We start from the raw sequence: 23,761 nt of genomic DNA on the forward strand, positions 1-23,761 counted from the left end.
CTTTCCTGCCAACCTTCACCCTGACCAACCTCAAATTCATATGGTCCATCAATGGCGACACTCTCCCCTTTCTTAATCTGTCTTTGGAGACAAACTTTCTTCAGACATTTTTTATAAACCTGCTAACTCCCATAACTACCTCAACTACACTTCACACCCAGCCCCTTGTAAAGATTCTATTTCTTTCTCTCAATTTCTCCAAGTCTGCTCTCAAGATGAGGTCTTCCAGTCTAGACCATCTGAAATGGCCTCCTCCTTCAAAAAACGTGGCTTCCCCTCTGCCAACATTAACTCAGCCCTTACCTAAATCTCCTCCCATTTCCCACTAATCTGCCCTGGCCCGCTCTGCCCTAGATGCAACCAAAACAGAATTTCCCTCCTCCTTACCTAACGCTCCACCAGCCTTCGCGTCCAACATATTATCCTCTGCAATTTCTGTCACCTACAACATAATCACACCACCAGACACATCTTCCCCTCTCTGCCTTCTATAGGGTCCGCTCCCTCCATGACTCCTTCGTCCACTCATCTCTTCCTACTAATCGCTCCCTTGGTACTTTCCCCTGTGACAGTAGGAAGTACCATACTTGTGCCTAGATCTCCTCCATCTCCAATCTTCAGGGCCCCAAATAGTCCTTCCAAGTGAAGCAACAGTTTCCTTGTGAATCTAGTAGTCACCTCATGCATCTGGGTCGTGGCCTTCTCTACAGTAGAGAGGTTGGATGCAGACAGCAAAATTGTTTCACTGAGCACCTTTGCTCTGTTTGCATCAACGACTGGGATCTCCCAGTGGCCAACCATATCAGTTCTGTACTCCATTCCCACACCAACGTGTCTGTCCATTGCCTCATGTACTGCCAAACCAAGCCCACCCGTAAATTGGAGGAGCAACACCTAATATTCCATCTTGGCAATCTCCAACTGGATACCATTAACATCAACTTCTCCGGCTTCTGCTAGACCACTCCCTATTCTCCATCTCTTCTCCTCTGTCCCTCCAGCTCTCCACCCCTTCGCTCTCCATTTACAAAGCCATTCTTTCTCCCCCCCCCCACCTGTTTACTGTGGTCCTCTCCCACCATTAGCTACCTGTTGCCTCTTGTCTGTGGGCCTGTGCTCCCTGCCCCTCATCCCAACCATTTTTTCCGACAACTGCCTAATTTAAAAAAATTAAAATTTTTCTCATACCTTTGTTGAATATTGATTATGTATCCTTATATTTGCTATATATGCTGTTTGACATGCTTAGTTTCTCCTGCATTTTGTTTACTCTATCCTGGGACCTCTATGTTGATGCAATCACAAGGAAGGCTCGCCAGCAGCTGTACTTTGTGAGAAGTTTGAGGAGATTTAGTATGACAGCAAAGACCTGCAAATTTCTACAGGTGTACCATGGAGAGCATTCTGACTGGTTGCACCACTGTCTGGTATGGACGTGCCAACATACAGAACAGGAAAAGGTTAGAGAGAGTTACGAACTTGGCCAGCGCCATCATGGGAATCAATCTTCACTCCATCAAGGACGTCTACTCGAGGCAGTCTCTCAAAAAAGCAGCCTCTGTCCTCAAGGACCCTCACCATCTTCTCACTGCATCACAAAGGAGGTACAGGAGCCTGAAGATGAGCACTCATCCTCCCCCAGCCAGCATTGTCTGTGCTTTTAGATTTCCTGGATTCTGCTTATTCCTTGAGGGGCTCAGGCCCGAAACATCGGAAAAATATCTTTGTCTCCTATGGCTGCTGAGTTCCTCCAGAAGTTCAGTGTGATTTTACTACAGTCACAGTGTCTGCAAACTTCAGTGCTTCAACCATTAGTACAAAAATGGCTTCTTCCCCTCTGACATCAGATTTCTGAATATACAATGAACCACTGACACCACTTTTCTTCTGCACTAATTGAATTTTTATACATCTGTACCATGTATTTTGGTGTATAGTACTACTCTTTGCAGACGATGCCGCTTTAGTTGCCCATTCAGAGCCAGCTCTTCAGCGCTTGACGTCCTGCTTTGCGGAAACTGCCAAAATGTTTGGCCTGGAAGTCAGCCTGAAGAAAACTGAGGTCCTCCATCAGCCAGCTCCCCACCATGACTACCAGCCCCCCACATCTCCATCGGGCACACAAAACTCAAAACGGTCAACCAGTTTACCTATCTCGGCTGCACCATTTCATCAGATGCAAGGATCGACAATGAGATAGACAACAGACTCGCCAAGTCAAATAGCGCCTTTGGAAGACTACACAAAAGAGTCTGGAAAAACACCCAACTGAAAAACCTCACAAAGATAAGCATATACAGAGCCGTTGTCATACCCACACTCCTGTTCGGCTCCAAATCATGGGTCCTCTACCGGCATCACCTACGGCTCCTAGAACGCTTCCACCAGCGTTGTCTCCGCTCCATCCTCAACATCCATTGGAGCGCTTTCATCCTAACGTCGAAGTACTCGAGATGGCAGAGGTCGACAGCATCGAGTCCACGCTGCTGAAGATCCAGCTGCGCTGGGTGGGTCACGTCTCCAGAATGGAGGACCATCGCCTTCCCAAGATCGTGTTATATGGCGAGCTCTCCACTGGCCACCGTGACAGAGGTGCACCAAAGAAAAGGTACAAGGACTGCCTAAAGAAATCTCTTGGTGCCTGCCACATTGACCACCGCCAGTGGGCTGATATCGCCTCAAACCGTGCATCTTGGCGCCTCACAATTTGGCGGGCAGCAACCTCCTTTGAAGAAGACCGCAGAGCCCACCTCACTGACAAAAGGCAAAGGAGGAAAAACCCAACACCCAACCCCAACCAACCAATTTTCCCTTGCAACCGCTGCAACCGTGTCTGCCTGTCCCGCATCGGACTGGTCAGCCACAAACGAGCCTGTAGCTGACGTGGACTTTTACCCCCTCCATAAATCTTCGTCTGCGAAGCCAAGCCAAAGAATGTCTGGTGTATAGGTCAACCCCCATTTTTCAGTCTAATTTTAAGGGTTTTATGGTATATCCAATGTACAAGTCCACCCCAGTTTTCGGGATGCCTGAGTTGGCCTGTTGACTGCCATATAAGTCAACTCCCAAAGATTGCAATGCCTGAGGTGGGCCATTGACCGGCGTATACGTTGGCTCCCAAAGATCACGTGATTGATCTGCTGGTTTTTTGCTGGAAATGATTGCTGTCATGAAAGGTCCATCGACACAATGCAATTTGCGATGAAAGTATGAAGTGAGTTTTAAATTGAAAGTGATCAAAATGGCCAAGAAAATGTCCTGCTGCAATAAAATTTGATGTATATGAGAAGTTGGTAAGAGACTGGAGGAAGAAAGAAGAGACTCTCAGAAAAATACCAAAAAGGCAATGTTTGTTGAGAAAAGGAATCACTCGTTGGCCAGAGTTGGATAATCACGTTGCAGAATGGGTACATGAACAGAAGCAAGATTGCTGCATAGTCATCTGAAATAGAGCATTTGCATTGCAGTGGGCCAAGTTGCACCCAGACCTCAGTAAAACTTTTGAGGCTACAGTAGGCCGGTGCAATCATTTCATAAACAGGAAATATCTGGTAATATGTCAAAAAAAAAGATTGCACAGAAACTACCAAAAGATCTTGATCATAAAGTTGTACGTTTTCACCAGTTTATTATATGTAACCAGCAGAAATGCCAGTTTTCGTTGGCAAATATTGGATGAAACACCACCCCCCCCCCCCATGAATTTCGACATGATAGGCAATAGGACAGTGGAATAGAAAGATGTTAAAACTGTGCCGGCCATAAAAGGACCAGGTTTACCATGGATTTATCAGTCATGGTCGACGGGACAAAGTTAAGATCCATGGTGATCTTTAAATGCGAAATTAAACCAAAAATAAAATTTTCTGCAGGTACTTTTTACATTTTCATTAAGTTGGATGGATGAAAATGGTGTAAAACTCTGGATAGATAATGCGTGGAACAGGCAGCCAAATGGTTTGCATAGAAGGCGGAGTTTGCTGGTCTGGGATCTGTTTCACAGTCACTTAACTGAGAAGACTTAAAAGTAAATTAGCACTACATAATACTTGGTGGTTTTCTGGGTGATTTAACATCTTTTTTTTGCAACCTCGATGTCTGCTTGAACAAGCCATTCGAAGACCATGTGCGTGAGGAATGGAATACATGGATGTTGAGTGCAGAAAAGTCGTCTACAAAGGGCGGGGCAATGTGTGCTGCTTCGTGCTCAAGGCATGGGACAAAGTTAAAATAGAGACTGATAATTCAAAAAGTGCGGTATCTCTTGTGCAAGTGATGGCACAGAAGATGATTTGAAATGGGACACTGATATGAAACTAAAACTGTTTCATGTTTTCAGACAATGATAATGATTTTGAAGGATTCTAATTGTTGTTTTCAAGAAAAATCTCAATGAAAATTTGTCACAGTCGGGAATTTTGCCCTTTCAAGGGTCAATCGACTTGTACGCTGAATCAGCATGGATTGGATTTTGAGCTGAATTTAAGGTCTCAAAAGTATATCTGTTGCAACCCACCCCCCTTTTTTTCCTGAGATTTTACTCGACTCGAATTGTATGCCAAAATATACAGTAATTTATAGCAATTTTGCACCTGTAACACTGCCGCAAAGCAACAAATTTCGTGACATGTTCATGACAATAAATTCTGAGGAGACAGTAAAACCAAGGTATCAAATTCAGATGATTGACCATGATCATTTTGTATGGTGGATCCAGCTTGGAGGCTGAATGGTCTCCTATTTTCAATGACATTTATGACCTCTGGACCCGTTGTGTTGATGACACCCAATCTTGAGTGACTTACATTTGCACTGGATTTGTTGCAGTAACCATTTGCTGCCACCAAGTGTCTTTGTTTTCACAGCTGAGAATAATATGTAAGACTTGCTTCGGTAATCAAGAATGGTAACTGGAATGGCTTGAAGATAGCACCTTTACTAAAGAATTTGTTTAATTTGCAGGCTTCTTGTTTTCTCCCCTCCTCCCCCCTTTAAATGTCTTGCCAAAAACAAAATCAAACTTCAATGTCTAATTTTGAGAAATCTAGTCAGTTGATTTGCCAAAGAATGTATATTTCTATGTGGCAGGGGTAGCCAAACTTAACGCAAGAGCCACATATGATAAACCTCAGATTTATGAGAGCCACAAGACATGCAAAAAATATTACATACACATTTTCACTCTTACATGCAACTGTTAAAAAAATTATATCGATATTAAGAAAAATAATATTCATTTATAGTTTTTAAACTGCTAATTTGTATTTTTGTATCAAAATGTACAGATACTGTATATACTCGTGTGGTAGTCGAATTTTTTGTACCAATTTAGGGGGTCGACTATTACATGATACTTTTGTCTGTAGTAAATACCTATGTTATTCGAGGAGTCGAGGACTCCAATGGGCATGCAGGGGGCCGAGTCAAGAGTCCGCGGTCAGGGCACCAGGAGCTTCAGTGGGTGGCCGGCTTGGACCTCAGTACGAGTCCATATTCAGGGTGATGGGAGCTCGTATGGGAGGACAGCCAAGGTGTCATGAGCTTGGATGGGCAGGTGGCCTGGATCACACTTGCACTCTACTAATTCCACTGCTCGTGACCCAGCCACACACACCACTATCATGCATTCGCAAGCCACACCCACGGCCAACATACCTCTGCGAGCTACACATTCATGTCAGAGTCGCATGTGGCATGCAAGCCATGGATTGGCCATCCCTGCTATATGGGCACTGGAATACAAGAGGATCCACTCCATGACCAACAAACAGGAATGAATGGACTTTCTTAGTCATTTGGTTTTGATAATGCAATGAGTTCTCTTTGGAACCATCCAAATTTTCTTTTGGAAATCTACAAAAGAATTGAATAATTTAATTGTACATTGATAATCTCTTCAGTCAGTGTGATTTTAAGAATGTTCTTTGTCATAGGCTTTACATAGTGTTTGTATAGTGATTGGAAATTTGTATGACACTTGGAGTTCACAATGTGAAATACACAGATTTGGTGATCGCTTTGTACAGAACCTGAATTCAGACCACAAGGATGACCCTGAGAATCCTGTTGCCAATCATTTTAATTTTCAGCCCTATTCCCTCTATGACGCATTGGCTTATGACCTACTGTATTGAGACATTGAGGTTCAACCAAACTTGAGAAACAGGACCTAATTTTCCACCTGGGCTTTTAGGCTCAATATTGACTTGTCCAACCTCTGGTAACTTGATTTCTCAGTCTGTGTGAATCTACCATTAGTTCAGGTTTATTTTCTCTCTGGGAGTGGAGGACATACCCAACCTGTCTTGCTCAGACTCTGCATTTCATAAATCTCATTCTTGTATCAATGTTCTTTCGCCTATACTCTCATGCTTGAATTGATCCACATCGCTGATTAACCAGATTACCTTGTTTAAAACGTATCCCCATGATTACCCTGGTCTTACCTTATCAGGGACATCTTCCACCACCCTTTTGCAACTTTACACATTTCATTTGTCTCCTTTTTGTTTTAGCTGAAGGATCGCGACCTGAAATGTCAACTCTTCCCAAAGGTGTGGCCTGATCTGCTGAGGGCTTCCAGTGTCATCCCTTTTTGTTTGAGTCGATGAGGCTTATTTTGTTCAATGGTGCCTTTCTTGACCATGTCTATCATTTCTCAACTCTACCCTGAATGTTACCAAAGTTGTCTTTAGGCATATAGCACAGCCACTTCATTAATAATTCATTAAGAGCATAAGCAATACTGTAAAATCTGACATACTTCAAGATATGCAACTGAGCTTTGGGGAAAGGATTGTTGACATGTAATCAACCTAATGCTTTCATTTTTGTCACAGGTCAGAGGACATGTTTGTTTGGACAGAATGATGATAAATCATGCAATTGGCAAAAGCACAGCAAAGGGAATGGCGCACATGATGTGCACTGAAGGAATGAATGGTAAAGTATATGAGAGTGAGCCCACAATGAATTGGAAATTGATAAAGTCTCAGCATGTTGAATGATTCTCGAAAGATGGAGCACAGAAATGGGTCCTTCAACCCAACTTGTCCACACCAAATAATACGCCTTCCTGAGCTATTTAGATCTGCCTGTGTTTAGTCTGCATGTCTCTAAACCCTGATATCCACTAATGTGTGTAAATGTCTTTTAAAGGTTGTACCATATATTCTCAGGTAAAAGTAGAATGTTGTAGACCATTTTTAATGCTAAATTTATGGATACTTCTTTTGAGGGGCTGAAATCTACACTAGAATTCAAAATGCTGTTCAAGTAGCAGAAGTCCAAATGATCTCTAAATGAATTAAATACACAATGAATTAAACTAATAATACAGAGTGTACACATCAAAACACATCTCCTACCAAGAGGGAGATTGGGACCGCGGTAAGTATCTGCGTCGTCAAAGTTGCCGGAGGCTCTGGCCTGTGGTTAACCAGGGCTGAGATGATCTTTTACACTGATCAACTTTTACATTAGTATGACGGTAACTGACGTGACCAGTTCCTCTAGTTTGTTCTGTATACACACCGCCTGTGGGAAAACTCCTCCCTAATCCCCTTTAAATCTTCCCCTATTACCTGTAACCTCTACTTACAGACTCCGCCGCCCTGGGAAATGGACTGTGAACTATCCACTTTATCTGTCCCTCAGTTCTTTGGCGCCAGGGAACAAATACTTGCATCCTATCCAGTCCTTGCTCATAACCCAAGTCCAGCAGTCCTTGCAGCATTCTTGTAATTTCTTCCTCAATCTTCCAACATACTGTTCTTCTGACAGTATGGCAACCAGAACTATACGCAATATTCCAGCTCCAGTCTCATGTTGCAGTTGTAACGCAGTGTCCCAACTCTTTCATTCAATGATGCAAGCATGCCAAAATCCTTCTTCACTACTCTTGTCTACCAGTGTCACTACTTTCAGAGAACTACAGGGCCCTTCATAATGTTTGGGACAAAGATACTTTTTTATTTTATTTTCTCCTGTGCTCCATCGTTTTAAATTTGTAATGAAACAATTTTGCATGTAAAATGCACATTCCAGATTATTTGTATACATTTTGGTTTGATCATGTAGAATTTACAGCACTTTTTATGCCTAGTCCCCTCATGTCAGGGCACCACAATATTTAGGACATTTGGCTTCACATGTATTTGTGAGTACTCGGGTATGTTTAATTGGTACAAGTATAAGGGAGCTAGGCTTGCTTCTGAGCTTTTGATCATCTTTTGGAGTCTGTAGTTGCCATTTTCCAACATTAGGACAAGTAATGTGCCAAGTAAAGACAAAAAAGCCATTGAGGTTGAAAAACAAGAATAAAACGGTAAGAGAAATCACTAAAACCTTATGATTACCAAAATCAACTGTTTGGATCATTAAGAAGAACAGACTAGTGAGTGGAGTAATTGCAAAGGGACTTGTAGGCCAAGGAAGATCTCCACCGCTGATGACAGAAGAATCTTCATCATAATGAAGGAAAATCCCCAAATGTATATCCTGCAGATCCAAAATACTCTTTAAGGGTGTGATTACTGTCCACAAAAGACTTCACTAACAGAAATATAGAGGTTGCAATGTAAGATGCAAACCATTAGTTACCCACAGAGAGGATGGCCAGATTACAGTTTGCCAAATGTGTAAGAGACTTCAGAATTCTGGAAAAAATGGTCTTGCAGACAGATGAGACTGAGATGAACCTGTATCAGAGTGATGGCAAGAGGAAAGTGTGGTGGTGTAAAGGAACTGCACAAGATCCAAAGCATACCCCCTTTCCCCTAGTTTGCATCTTGCAGTGTCGCCTCTCTATTTCTGTTTATGCAATCTTCTGCGGACAGCAGTCATTGACATAGCCACACCTGCCTCCTAAAGAGTGTTTTTGATCTGTCGGACATACATTTGGAATTTTTCTTCATTATGATGAGAATTCTTCTGTCTTCAGCAGTGGAGATCTTCCTTGGCCTACCAGTACCAATACTGAGCTCACCAGTACACTTTCTTCTTAATGATGTTCCAAACTTTATTTTGGTCACCCTTGGGTTTGGATGATGCCTCTTGTTTTTCACCCATGACTTTCATTGGCGCAGCTCTGGTCCTCGGATGTTGAAAAATGGCAACAATAGACTTCAAGGGTGATCAAAAGCTCAGAAGCAAGTCTAGCTCTCTTATACCTGCACCAATGAAGCAATTACACATACCCACAAACGCCTATGAAGCCAAATGTTCCAAACATGTTGCCTTGAAATGAGGGGACTTGGTTTAAAAAGTGTTGTAATTTCTACATGGTCAAACCAAAATGTATGCAAATAACCTTGAATAAAATTTGGAATCTGCACTTCAATTGCATGTGAATTGTTTGATTACAAATTTAAAACTGGAGCACAGGGGCAAATAAAGGAGAAAAAAAAAAGTCTGTCCCAAACATTATAGAGGCCCATGTATTTGTAGCCCTGTGTCTCTATTCTACAAGCTCCCCAAGGCTCCATTATTTACTATGCAAGTCCTGCCAAGTTTAACTTGATAAAATTTAGCATTTCATTCATTGTTAAAATTTATATTATTGGCACATGTAAAAAATACATACATAGCCAAATTACTATAGATCAAAATCAATACATGCTATTTTCTCAGCATTTCATTCTTGTGAGTTAAATTAATTCACCCATTCCTTTGCCAACTTTCCTAGCTGACTGGGTCCTGTTGTGATCTGAGACACCATCCTACGCTGCCCATCACACCATCAGTTTTGGTGTCGTCCACAAGCTTACTGAACATACCACATATTCTCATTCAAATCATTAATATATACGATGAACAGCAGAGGGCCTAACCACCCATAATCTTTAGGTCACAAACCTCAACTTTTAATATTTTTTAAAGGGCCCTCGGCTGCTATTTCTGATACCTTCCACCTGGTCAGTTTTGTATCTAGTTCACCCTGGGTCCCATTGATCTCAAATTCCAGCCAGCCTACCATGTAGGCCATGTCCACCACCCTGCCTATATCAATCTTCTTGGTCAACTCTTTAAAAATAATCCTGAGACACCATTTCCCACATAGTCTAGCTGACTATCCCAGGTCAGACCTTGACTTTCCAAATGCCAGCAAATCCTCTTTCTCAGATTTCTCAGTTTTTACAAGATCTTACTTGTGGCCTGGTGTTATCAGTGTCTCTGCTCTGACCCCGACAATTCCTTCCCTTCTGACCACTGCTTGGTCAGATTCTGGGGATTTTTCAAACTTTATTCTATCTCAAGATCCATTGGAGCGCTTACATCCCTAACGTCGAAGTACTCGAGATGGCAGAGGTCAACAGCATCGAGTCCACGCTGCTGAAGATCCAGCTGCGCTGGATGGGTCACGTCTCCAGAATGGAGGACCATCGCCTTCCCAAGATCGTGTTATATGGCGAGCTCTCCACTGGCCACCGTGACAGAGGTGCACCAAAGAAAAGGTACAAGGACTGCCTAAAGAAATCTCTTGGTGCCTGCCACATTGACCACCGCCAGTGGGCTGATATCGCCTCAAACCGTGCATCTTGGCGCCTCACAGTTTGGCGGGCAGCAACCTCCTTTGAAGAAGACCGCAGAGCCTACCTCACTGACAAAAGGCAAAGGAGGAAAAACCCAACACCCAACCCCAACCCACCAATTTTCCTCTGCAACCGCTGCAATCGTGTCTGCCTGTCCCGCATCGGACTTGTCAGCCACAAACGAGCCTGCAGCTGACGTGGACTTTTTACCCCCTCCATAAATCTTCGTCCGCGAAGCCAAGCCAAAGAAAGAATTCTATCTCAAGAGCTCCAATTGCTCTTGGAATATCGGAATGCTTCAGGACATCATTGTTCTCTTCTCTGAATTCCCAAGCTCCTAGACGTATTACATATTTCCTTTATTTTTAACTTCTCACCTTTTCTTCCCCCCCCACCCCCAATTGCTGTTTTCCTACACCTGCCTCTAATGCAGGAATCTACCAGCTCGCGAGAGTGGGTGGGGAAACCGTGGAAGTGATGATTTAACAATCTTCTTCGATATTAAATCCACAAAGGATGAGAGAGAGATTGAATGAGAATTGTAGATGGTTCACTGCCTCAATTTTAGCATGTGTAGCATATAGAAATGTTCAGATGCCAGCCCACAGTTTGTCCATACCTTTATGAAGGGCTCAATCCCAAAATGTTTATGTAACTTCTTTTCCTTTGCTACATAAAGTATGCAGTTTGACCTGCTGAGTTTCTCCAGCATTGTGTTTTGACTTGCGTAGAAATGTAGGTTTGAAAGGTAGAAAGATGAAGATTATGAGGAAAATGCTTTGTTGTAACCTCATTAAAATAAAGGAACTGAATAATTGTGATGGAAATTGGAAACCAAATGGGAAAGATTTTTTTAATTACACAGCACGATGTAGAAAATAACCCATAAATATGATTCGTAGAATTGGAATTGTGAATTTTCAAGATTATTTCACTGCCTTGTGATAAAACAGAAATGTAATATGACATGAAATTTCCTTTGGTTTTCTATAAGACAGATAAAGAGTCAGCTTGTATTGCCAGCCACCCTTTACAGTAAGAGAAAGAGAAGCAGAAGAGGGTCATCTTGGACACAGACTCAGTAGTTGCAGTATTTTAAATAAAAACACTGTAGGCTCCTAACGAGCTGTTTAAAGCCTGTTGAGAGGCATTGGCATTTGGACTGGGTGGTTGGACCCTGCGGAGGAACGCTGTGTCTCCACTCTCTGCTCCTTTTGGGTCCGCAGCAGCACTGCTAACATTTTTGCAGAATATAAATAAGTTGGAAAATTATAATTATGCATGTAACCATTCTATTGAGGCAAGGTGTTTTGACTCTGGATTAAATATAAGTGTCTGGTAGGAACTGGTCTGTGAGGTTTTAAGTTAAAAGAAACTGGTCTCTAAAATTGGTTATTTCTGTATAATTGTGCAAAGGTTGTCAAAATCCAAAGCCATGTCAAACTGAGTTGATTGTTCTGGAAAGGGGTTTCTACAGTGGAGATCCAGTTACAAAAGTACTCCTCCAACCCTTAACAGGTTAGTAATGCTGTCCAAAACTTAAATCTGTATCTAAGATGCAAAGTCCAGTGCAGTTAATGTATTCGTTTTGTTCAGAAAATTGTACGTTCAAGATTTATCAAAAAACAATTATCTGATTGCTATAAAGGTACTGTGGCAATATGTTGTGTTTTATATTGTATATCAATGTTTTTTGGAGATAAATTGTGGCACATACAAACACTTCAAAACAGATCCCATTTAAAATACTGGAGTTCTGCTCAAGCCAGACAGGATGACTCCGAGGGGCTTTGCAAAAGCTTTGGGGAGTGACTATAGAGACTTCACTAATGGATTGTTGTTTTGAAAAGCAACAGTTGAAAGAACTCGTCGGAGCCGCAGGCTGTCAGAGTGCAGTTTGCTGTTCTAAGAGGGTCGTGTGGTTTTGCGAGCAGAGAGAGAGTCAAACAGGCTTTTCTCTGAGTGAGAGAGAATTCAGTTCAGCAGCAGCAGCTGGGACTGGAACAGGACAAGCTGGAAAGCCTGGTCAAAGCCCTTGTGGTCCATACAAGAGGAGAGGACTGGCTTCCTAATGTTTCACTTGAAATAGGAGAAACAAAAAGAAACGCTGTGGTGACCTGAAAGAATGAGGTCATCTGAAAAACCCTGATATGGCAACTTTCTTCGGCAAGACACTGATGTGGCTGATTAGAAGGGATCAGTTTGTGTCCAGCGAACAACAAATCTCTCTCTGAAAACTGACAAGCACATTTCAAGCACTAAAGCCTGGTGAACTTCATAAATGTTAAATTCTGTGCACAGTATAAAAATTGCCTGCAACCAGTAAACTTGGAGGAATGAGAATTGGACTGAGAATCAAAGAACTTTTCTAAACTTGCAAACACATTACATACACATGCACTTAGAATTAGAAGAGGGTTAAGTAAGTTAATAGTAATAAGTTAGTTTGATCCTGCTTTCATGTTTAAAGGATAGTTAAAATCATGGTGAATATCTGTTACTGCTGGGTTTTGGCTTGTAACAGTACCTTTTGTGAAGTTAACCTGGGTTTATCAGACTTTTGGCCAACAGCAAACTGGCTTTTAATTGTTCTGATATCTGACTGCCCATTTTTGACAAGGGCAGTTACCTAACTCAGCTTTACTTTAGGATCTTTATTTATCAAGGTCTAGAGCTGAAGCAGTCCTCATCCCCTTTAGATGTTCATTTTAGTGCCCAGCTACCTTAGTAGAAATAGAAATTGTGAAAAGTAGTGCCAAAGAAACAAGCAAAAGGTCCATGATTCATGGTGTTGAGGGCATCTGCTTCAGGCAGTGAATTCTAGATTCTCTCATCTTTCTTTCAATCTGCCTTCTAAATCACTCTGACAAGAGAAAGTCTATTCCCCTGTGTTTTGTCACTTAATCTCACAAGCATGATCAAATTTTCCAGCTACCAGTATCTAGTAGTTGTACCATTGATGGGGGATGGCCACACAAGTACGATGATCCCCAGCAGATTGGAGGCTGGATATGCTGCAGCAATGGTTAACTTCCTGACTTCCAAGGCTGTTGGGATGGGTATAATAGAATCAGCAGAGAAGAGAATGTACATGAGAGAAAATAGCTGGTTTGGAAATAAGTGGGGGAATGGAATTTCTATGAGAACTAGTGTAGAGTGGATAGCTGAGCAGTCTTTTGTGTGGTAACATGAGACATTACATTATAGAGAGTCAAGTTGATTTAAAGATGTAACCAATAATATTAACGGACACTCTGAGATACAGATGACCTGATGAATGGAAATTGGACTTTCACAAAATCTCTCATTCATTTTTCAAGCGAGTAGCATAAGTAATAAAGTGTATCATGTTATTTTTGTTGACTGGATACAGTACATATTCTATTGGTTTAATTATGAGGAGTATTTGCGTGATTATTGGTTTAATTATGAGGAGTATTTGAAAAGAAAAAATGTACCTTGGAGCAATACAATATAGAGGCTTTAGAAACTGGACTTTCTTTACTCTCTAGTAGGAATAAGCAGAATCCTTGTGTGATATGGGCAATGCCTGTTTTGTTTTCCGAACTATACAGAGGAGACTTATTTCAGTATGTTTGCTTTCCTTTGTTTAGGCCGAACACATCAGCTGAGGGTTCATTGCAGCTCCTTGGGGCATCCCATAGTGGGGGATTTCACGTACAGCTTCAAGACCGACAGCAGCCCTTATCGTATGATGCTTCATGCCTATTACCTTCGGATCCCTGTAGAAGGAGAACTGGTAGAGGTGACCGCGCCTGATCCCTTCACCCATCTGGTGGACAGCAAATGGGAAATGAGCATGTACGTCAATAGTCTATCTGATATTATCAAGGAACTAAAAGGGAAAAGTGTGACAGAGCTATGTGATGGTCATAGTGTTTCTGGCGTTCGAGCTGTAAAAATACAAGTGAAAAAGTCAAGTGAAGAGACAAAAGAAGACAGAGAAAAGTGCCTGCAGTGGTTGAATGAGTGGGCGGTGAGCTAATATTTATAGCCTTTTGTAAAAGAAAAGGATTTTGCCTTGAAGCTGAGTCTTAGCATTTTCCACATCTTGTTGGCAAGATGGATAAATGGCCCATAGTTAATAAGGTATCCAGGGCAATCAGATTGATGTGTGCTTATGTTGCTTTACAGGTATTGACCATTTTACCCCATGAATCTCCTGCTTTTAATGGACTAGCATCATTAGTGACATCCCTGCCTTCAGATTTAAAAAAATGTACTGTCCCAAGTCTTTGAAAGCTGTTCCACCTCTTCCCCTCTTCAGTGAACCAAAACTTTGATGTGCTCATCACACCCTCATCTATGTAAATATGCTGTTGAATAAGCTTTGATCTAACTTTTTAAAAAATGCTCGTTAAGAATTTAGAAAATACCAGTAAGTATAAAAGAAAAATAATTAATCAGGATATTCAATTTATGAAGGCAGATTTCTCTGAAATAATTTATTAAACTTCCCATTGGTTTTGATGACTGTCAGAACCCGACCACTTCAGGTGGAATAAGTACAACATTGTGTGTAGGGGACACCTGGCTGCATTGACACTATCTTTTTTAACATTATTTTATTTATGAATTTTAAACCACAGTAAGATGTAGTTCCTTGATAATAATTGCATTACATTCAATTCAAAAATTATTTCAAAAAGTTATACATGTGGTATATAGCCCCACCTCACATTGACAATATCTTGAATAGAATCTTCTCTTCATGTCTACGTGTTTTCTCCTGGTGCTTCAGTTTCCTCCCTCCCAAAATATACGGTTTGTACAGTATTTGGGTGGCAAGGGCTCGTGGCCTGAAAGGGCATGTGTGTGTGTATTTTTTTTATTTCTGGTTATGGATTTCCCAAAAATAAAAATAAAAAACATGTTTGCTTTGCTATTATAAAAGTGGTGAAAGAAAGAACGCAAGAAAGAAGAAAGCAGGAAGAATATTCCCGATGTTCTGGACTTCCCTTAACAATGAGTCACAGTCTGAGGATAACAGATAAACCAATTAGGACTGAGATAAGGAGAAACTTGACTTACAGAGCTGTGAACTTGTGAAACTCCCTGGCACAGAGAGTCTTTTTGGAGGTCAGTGCATTAGATATGTTCAAAAAGAAGCTGAATATGGTTCTTTCCATCTAAAGTGATCAAGGAGTATGGAGGGGTATTAAGAATTGGGTACTGTAGTCTACAGCTGATCATATTAAAAGGTGGTGCAGGACTGAGGGGCAGATTGACCTACTCCTGTACTTGTTTTCAATTATTTTGTGAAAAAGATTCAACTGCTGTTCAGCGCAGCAAATCCAGGCAAGTCGATCAAGAAACAGTGAGAGGGGAAAAACAGATCCCTTTTGTCAACCATCTTCATCAAGGAGAAAATCTAGTTTTTAAAACTAGATTAAAAAAAATACTGAATGAACAATATTTTGGGGGGCAAAATATGGAGGCTGAGGAGATGTAGTAGATCTTGCCTCTTAATTGACTTTCACTGTTGAATAGTGTTCTTCACATTTCCCAGAGTGTGTTCTTTTACCTGAATTAATTTGTGATCATCACCTCTAGTGGGGTTCCACCACAAGGTACATCTTCAACTCCCAGAACAAGATTGCAAAATGCCTGTTCCTACATGAATCTCTTCACTCTTCCATCTCCCAACAGCTCCCTTGATTGTACCATTTTCCCATTCAACCGTAAGCACAATAACTGTCCTTTTAACTCTAACTTTTCTGCTATCCCAAGGACCCAAGCAGTCCATCTTGATGAAGCAGCAATTAGCTTGCTGTTTTTCCAATTTAGTCTATTTAATTCAATACTTCAGATTTGGTCTCCTCTTCATAGCCCAACAATGCAGATTGGTGACCTCTGCTCAGTACTCAAGGGTGATCCTGAGTTCCTTTTGCCTGTCACTTAAATTTCAGCTCCACTCTCTATGATAGATCTGCCTTTCGCCTCGTGTTTTGCTTCAGTGGTGACCAATGTAAGATTGGGGCACCACACCTCGTCTTCCATCTGGGTGTGTTGAACCACTTAGTAGTTAAAATTAGAGTTTAGGCATGTGTATTCTCTGTACCATCTTCAATTGCAATAAGCAATGCTAAATACAATACCAATCATCTGAAAAAATCATATTAAGATCACGCTTCCAATCATTCAACCATTGGGGCTAATCTTAAAACTAATCGATCAAGATAAATATGTGATATCAATCTGCTGTGACCAAATTGTAGGTCAAAAAGATCAAGAATATTTGAGGCTGCGATTTGAGTAAAAGCATTCAATTTAGACTGAACAAAATTCCTTGCTTGCAAATATATTTTTTTTTAAAATGTCTATTAGAGAACTTAAATTTAACTGTACCATTCCTTAAAGCCTTCCTCTAATACTGAAGGTAGGAGTAGGCAGTTATCTTTAATAGAACTAGCCAGAGAAAAATTATTATAACCAAAAAATTTCCTAAATTGAGCCCATATTCTTAGTCTAATTCTCTTTATTGGATTTTGTGTCGATTTAGAAAATGGGAAGGGTAAAACAGAACCTCAAATTGCCAACATAGATGATTTATTAGGTATAGCACAGAATTCTGTGGACACAGTGGTTGAAGTAAAAGCACACAATTCTGGAGAGACTTTAATGAAGGGCTCAAGCCCGAAACATCAGTTATGTATCTATACCTTTGCTACATAAAGGACACTGTTTGACCTGCTGAGTCTCTTCAGCATTGTGTGTTTTCAACTTAGATGATTTCTTAGAAAAGTTGTTTCATTTCTACTCAAGAAGGGTGATTCACTAATTTATCAAATTTTAATAATAAAAATAAACTATGTACATTAATCACCCAGTATAAAATCGAAAATTTGGAAGTGACATTCCCTCATTTCTCTTTCTTTTCTGAAGATGGGCTTTTCCCTGTCATATACAAGAAGATTTTATCTAAAATTATCCTATTTATATGCAGATGGTGATCCATATAACCACTTACAGCACAGAACAGGCCAGTTCAGCCCTACTAGTCCATGCCGTAGCAAATCCCCACCTTCCTAGTCCCACTGACCAGCACCCAGTCCATACCCCTCTAGTCCCCTCCTATCAATGTAATGATCCAGTCTTTCCTTAAATGTAACCAATGATCCCGCCTCGACCATGTCTGCCGGAAGCTAATTCCACATCCCCACCACCCTCTGCGTAAAGAAATTTTCCCCCTTCAATCTTAAACCATGTCCTCTAGTTTGAATCTCCCCCTTTCTTAATTGAAAAAGCCTATCCACATTTATTCTGTCTGTCCCTTTTAAAATCTTAAACACCTCTATCAAGTCCCCTCTCAATCTTCTACGCTCCAGAGAAAAAAGCCCCAGTCTGCACAACCTTTCCCTGTAGCTCAGACCCTGAAATCCTGTCAACATTCTCGTGAACCTTCTCTGCACTCTCTCTATTTTGTTTATATTATTATTTATATTTCTTTGGCTTGGCTTCACGGACGAAGATTTATGGAGGGGGTAAAAGTCCACGTCAGCTGCAGGCTCGTTTGTGGCTGACAAGTCCGATGCGGGACAGGCAGACACGGTTGCAGCGGCTGCAGGGGAAAATTGGTTGGTTGGGGTTGGGTGTTGGATTTTTCCTCCTTTGCCTTTTGTCAGTGAGGTGGGCTCTGCGGTCTTCTTCAAAGGAGGTTGCTGCCCGCCAAACTGTGAGGCGCCAAGATGCACGGTTTGAGGCGATATCAGCCCACTGGCGGTGGTCAATGTGGCAGGCACCAAGAGATTTCTTTAGGCAGTCCTTGTACCTTTTCTTTGGTGCACCTCTGTCATGATGGCCAGTGGATCCCAAGATTTATATTTATATTGTTGTTTATATTACATTATGTGAAAAGTCTGAAATATTTGAAGCCTCATTGATTCATATGTTCTGGGAATGTCCTAAATTAGGAAGATATTGGGAGAATATTTTTTGGTCTTTATCAACAATTTTTAAGATTAAATTAGATCCATGCCATTGAATTGCCCTGTTTGGTTTTACGCATGAACCGGATAAACTTTTATCAGCATCTCGAGTGAAAGCTTTAGCTTTTAGCACGTTGATAGCCAGGCGAGCAATTTTAATGAAATGGAAAGATGACTCTCACCGACTCATGCACAGTGGCTACATGATGTAGTGACATATCTAAGTTTAGAAAAAAATTAGATATAATAAAGATTAAAAGTTTCAGTTTGAAAAAGTTTGCGGCCCATTGATCGCATACTATCATAATTTAGGTGATTTGGGTGATCCAACTGACTTCTGAAGGTCGCAACTTGATCAATCTTTGAATTTTTCATGTAATCTTGATTAGATGAAAGGGTTAGATTAGTATTAGTTTTAGGTTTATCTTTTAGATAAATGGATTTATGGGCTTAAAACATTTTAAAAATCACATTTGACAATGATGAATGAAATTTAAAATTTGTTGTGCATTTATTTTAATTATATGATATGTATATGTTATCTTTTGCTTTATCAATATAACTTGTGGGATTATTTTGTTAAACTCAATAAAAATATTTTTAAAAGAACTTAAAATTAAATATAACTATTTCAGAAACCATTTTTATCTTGACAGATGTGGTTGAATATTTTCTGCTTATTTTTCCTTCTCTCTGACTTCTGATTTTTAAAATCATTACCTTGCTAATTTTAGTCTGCACTTATAATTGACAGTACTAGTTTTGGCAGTAGAGTCATGTGTTTCCTTATTTCCCTGTAGTCTTCCACCTTGCTTTCTCTCACTTCTCCCAGTTCCACTTTGATTCCCTTGAGTAATTTACAATAGCCAATAAATTTAGGAGGTAGCTGAGGTCAGATTGACCAAGGTCCGTCGGGGCTATGAGGGAACAGCACCCCAAGTTGCTCCGTCACTGTGCTGCATCGTCATTTGGAAGTAGCATGCAAGTGGTCAGTTCACTGGGAAATTTTATCACAGAGAAATATGGTACTCATGAGCCATTCAGTCTCATTTTTAATCATATCCAATGAATAAGGCAATAATTTTTATCAATAATATTTTTATGTAGAAGAGAAGCCATGAGGGTCATGGAAAAAAAACAAAGATAGTCTACAAGTTTTGAAAGTAATTGAGAAAAGGACCCCAAAGAGAAAGTTAAGATTCATTGCAATAGTAGATCAGCTGATTTTTTTTCTCGAGAGAGAGAGAGAGAGAGAGAGAGAGACAGACACACCATCACATTTGACAACCATTGAGTATGAGAGGGAGGGACAGCATCTTTCCATCCCAGCAGAATGGCTCTTCTAGCAACGAGGGAAGTAAAAGCCACTATATGGGATTGTGGAAAAAGTTTATTAAATCCATTGGCTCACTCATTCCAAAAATAACAATGAAAGGGCCAGGAATCAAGTTAATATTGATAAGTGCGAAATACCCCTTGCCAGAAATTAACAGAGAAGGACGTAGCCAAAACATAGGATACAATGTACCTTCCTCAGTTACACATTTATCACATTTAGAGGAAATTAGGATAAAATGTAGTTAACTGAACCTTGGAAAAGTGTGCTCAATGGATTACTTTAAATTGTAGTAATGGATGCCCAGCACAAAGAGAAGATGAGTGAACACGTAGTTTCGGCAAATGGTTGTTAAAAGTCTTGTTCCCATATTTTCTTAATACCACCCAGGAAACTATCCTAGATCTTGAAAGTAATTCATAAAGGGCAGAAAGCAATCCTTTATGATTAGGTTTAAAATTATATACTTCCCAAATAAAATTAAGATCTAAATCCTGGGGAAGCTTCAACGATAAAGAATTTAAGAAACTCCTAATCTATAAATAACAAAAAAAGTGATGTTTAGGTATTTAAAATTTAATAGATAATTGTACAAAAGAAGAAAAATTTTGGTCAATTTGTTCAAAAATGTTGGATACCCAAGCTTAGCCTCTGAGTATAACCAATATCTTGGACCAAAGGTTTAAAAAAAGTTACGTAGAATAGGGCTAATCAATAAAAAACCTATGGTAACCAAAATGTTTTCTAAATTGAAACCAAATTCTCAGTGTGTCTGACGACCAAATTATCAATTAATTTGGAAGCCAAAAAAGGCAAGGGTGTTCCCCAAGTATCAGAAAGGAGAGAATACCTTTTAGTAGACTTATTCTCTGGTTCAATCCATCTTGAAGCACCTTGGTATTCATTACGATGAATCCAAATAGTAATGTATCTAATATTCAGAGCCAGTAATAAAATCTAAAGTTAGGTAATGCCAAACTTATTACTTTGAAGGAAAATCTTTTTGATCTAATGAATCAAAAAAAGATTTAGGAACAAAAACTGGTACTACATGAAAGTTGTATAAGAATTTAAGCAAAATATTTGTTTTGAATATTAACATGTCCAATTAAAGTCCTCAAAAGAGCATAATTCAGTAAGGTAAGGAAATTTTCCTTAAGCAAATTATTCAATTTTTTTGTAATACCTAGATAATTAAATTGATTTTTAACTATTTTAAAAGGGACAGAGGAATCTAAAGATCAGGAAGTTCAAAAAGAATATTTTACTCTTTTGGAGGTTTAATTTATAGCCGAAAACTGACCAAATTGATTGAGAAGAAGCAAAATATGTGGAATTGAATGGTCAGGATTGGATATGTATAGCAGGAGATCATCAGCATGGAGAGATACCTTATGAATATTTCCATCTCTAGAGATTCCAGAGATCTCTGTTGATTGCCGAAAAACAACCGCTAATGGTTCCAAAGCTAAATTAAATAGAAGGGTTGTCGCTTAAGCCCTCTTAAAGGTTTGGATTCAATTGAATCTGTAGGGGATAGATATATCAATTTAATCCAATTAATAAATCGAGAACCTCGGTTAAATTTCTCTTGTACACAAAATAAATATTCCTATTCCACTCTTTTGGATGCTTTTTCAGCATCTAAAGAGATGAAAAAATGTTACTGTTCTGCTGCAATATGAAATTTCTTTGGGTTAGAACGGAATATAATGTATTCACAAAGCACCAGTTTTCAGGATAATGCCAAAAGCTTGCTGCTCATGTGGATGTCAAGTTTGAGCTTGTTTTATAAACATTGTTATCTGTTTTTCACAGTGTATCTTATGAATCTGATGTATATGGCAAAACATGTCACGTTCTTAGTTAAACAAGAAAGTCTGCGACACTGTAGTTTAATCACGAGTGCTGGAGAAACTCAGTAGGTTACGCAATGTTCTTTATGGTAAACCAACATTTCAGGCCTGAGCTCTTTGTCTAGGTTTGAGCAAGAAGCATCTGAATAAAAGGATGGGGGGGGGGGGGGGGGAGGAGCACAGGCCCAAACAGAAGAGGTCAAAGGTGTATATAGGTGTGAGGGCAGAAGAGTAAAAATGTTGGGGAGTGAGATGGGGGGGAATAACTGAATGGAGTGGGGAGCTAGAGGAAAGATGAAAGGATAGGGAGAGACATGGGGAGGGGCCTAACAGAAAATGGAGAAGTTGTTGATGTTAATGCCATCTAGTTGGACAGAGCCCAGATAGAATGATGGGTATTGTTACTTCAATTTGCGAGTGGCCTTGGTGTTGCAGTGAATGAGCCCATGGACAGACATGTTGGTGTGTGAATGGGGTGGGGGTGGGGGTGGAATTAGCCACAAGGAAGTCCTTGCTCTCACAGCAGACAGTTTCGTGGAGAACATTTGCACTATTTCCTAGTCTGCATCCTCCTCCGCCAGCATTCAGGGCCCCAAATTGAAGCAACATCTGTGAATCTGCAGGGGTCATCTACTGCATCCAGTTCTTGAGTTGTGACCTCTACATCGAAGAGCATCTTTGATTTGTCCGCGCAATAGTGGGAACTTCCCAGTGGCCAACCTTTTCAATTCTGTGCCCCGCTCTCACACCAACCTGTCTGTCCATAATCCCATTCACACTAACAAACAGGTCACTAAAATTCAGGGAACAGCACTGAATATTTTGTCTGAGCACTCTCTAACTGGATGGATTAACATAGATCTCTCTCTCTCTCCATTCAGAGAGCTACCCCATCACTTCCCATTTTTTCCTCTTCTGCCTTCTCACCCATATGTACCTATGACCTCTTGCCTGTGCTTCTGGCCTCACCATTATGTTGAGTCAGCTGCCTGCTTTTTCCTCATACTTGCTCGGGCCTGAAATGTCAGTTATGTATCTTAGACATAAAGAACGCTGCATGACCTGCTGATTTTTCTCCAGCACTTTTGTGACTTTTTTCTTATGTGCTATGCAGTCTCCACTTACTGCTAATACATTTGTTCAAGAGAATTGTTTTTTCGTACAGTTATGAACTGGGATTCAATAAATAAGCATTCCAGCAAGGGAACTACATGCCGACTTTGTCATTTGCACTGTTTTGCCATGGGAGTATACTGACAAATTGCCCTTGAGAAGCTAATGAATAGAAACAACTGATCTGGTGAAAGTAAGTCATACAGCATGAAAATGTTCTTTGGTCCACCTCCTCCACACCACCCTGGCATCCATCATAGAGCATCCACCTCTATGATTCTTCTCCAGTTCTGGGACAGTGATATCAAAGGACTACAACTCAAACTTGAAACGTTGACCATCTATTGCTCTCCATGAATGATACCTGACCTCGGGTTCCACCAGTATTTTGTGTGCTGTTCCAGTTTACCAGCATCTGCAGTCCCTTGTTTACCATGGGTTTAGTTGTACAGCTTTCTGTAGTTTTATTGCTATAACCAAATGGCTTTCTTCTATTATTTGTTTGAAGTTGTAAATAAGCCAGGTGGGGATGATCTGTATATTTTTCAGGGCCAGGGCAAGGTCACTGTTTATTGCCCATCCTTAATACCCACCAGCCGGTGCACGACAAAAATGGCTCTCGGATCCAAACAAAAGTGTGCAACTGCGCAATGCGCAATCAGAGGACAAAGAGGACTCCAGCAGGAGGGGGGCTCAGCAGAGGAGCGGGCTGTCACAGACCGAGAAACTGAGGGACGCCCGACATTAGGGCTCTCAGCTGGAGGATAAGGATGACAGCAGAAGAGGGTGCAACGAAACAGACGTGGAAGACAGACAGAGGGAAGATCGACAAGAAGACCAACATCAAGAAGCACAACAGATGAGCAGCCCAAGAGGGGAGGAACAGCCCAGCAAGAAGAGCCCCGACAATCAGGAAAAACAGAAGAGACACAGACACAATGAAGAAAAGAAGACAAACACGGATACAGACACAGA

The 23,761-nt window shown here is 40.6% G+C and overlaps 1 protein-coding gene across 7 annotated transcripts in view; it reads left to right on the plus strand.

The window, feature by feature from the left end:
• The window catches only part of rpusd1 (RNA pseudouridine synthase domain containing 1), a 97,722-nt gene that overhangs the window by 17,758 nt on the left and 56,203 nt on the right, over nucleotides 1-23,761 (plus strand). For 2 of the 7 annotated variants that reach the window (XR_011347523.1, XM_069906783.1), the window contains exons 4-6: nucleotides 6,840-6,942; nucleotides 11,949-12,050; nucleotides 14,147-14,354. Coding sequence is in view for 6 of the 7 variants with exons in the window: in XM_069906783.1 (XP_069762884.1) it covers nucleotides 6,840-6,942; nucleotides 11,949-12,050; nucleotides 14,147-14,354 (413 nt within the window). In the remaining variant the exon portion in view is untranslated. Of the gene's footprint in view, nucleotides 1-6,839; nucleotides 6,943-11,948; nucleotides 12,051-14,146; nucleotides 19,047-23,761 lie in introns of those variants that run through there. The other 5 variants (XM_069906779.1, XM_069906777.1, XM_069906780.1 and 2 more) reach the window with 4 other exon arrangements.

The sequence above is a fragment of the Narcine bancroftii genome, chromosome 12, assembly GCF_036971445.1.
Source record: "Narcine bancroftii isolate sNarBan1 chromosome 12, sNarBan1.hap1, whole genome shotgun sequence".
NCBI lineage: Eukaryota > Metazoa > Chordata > Chondrichthyes > Torpediniformes > Narcinidae > Narcine > Narcine bancroftii.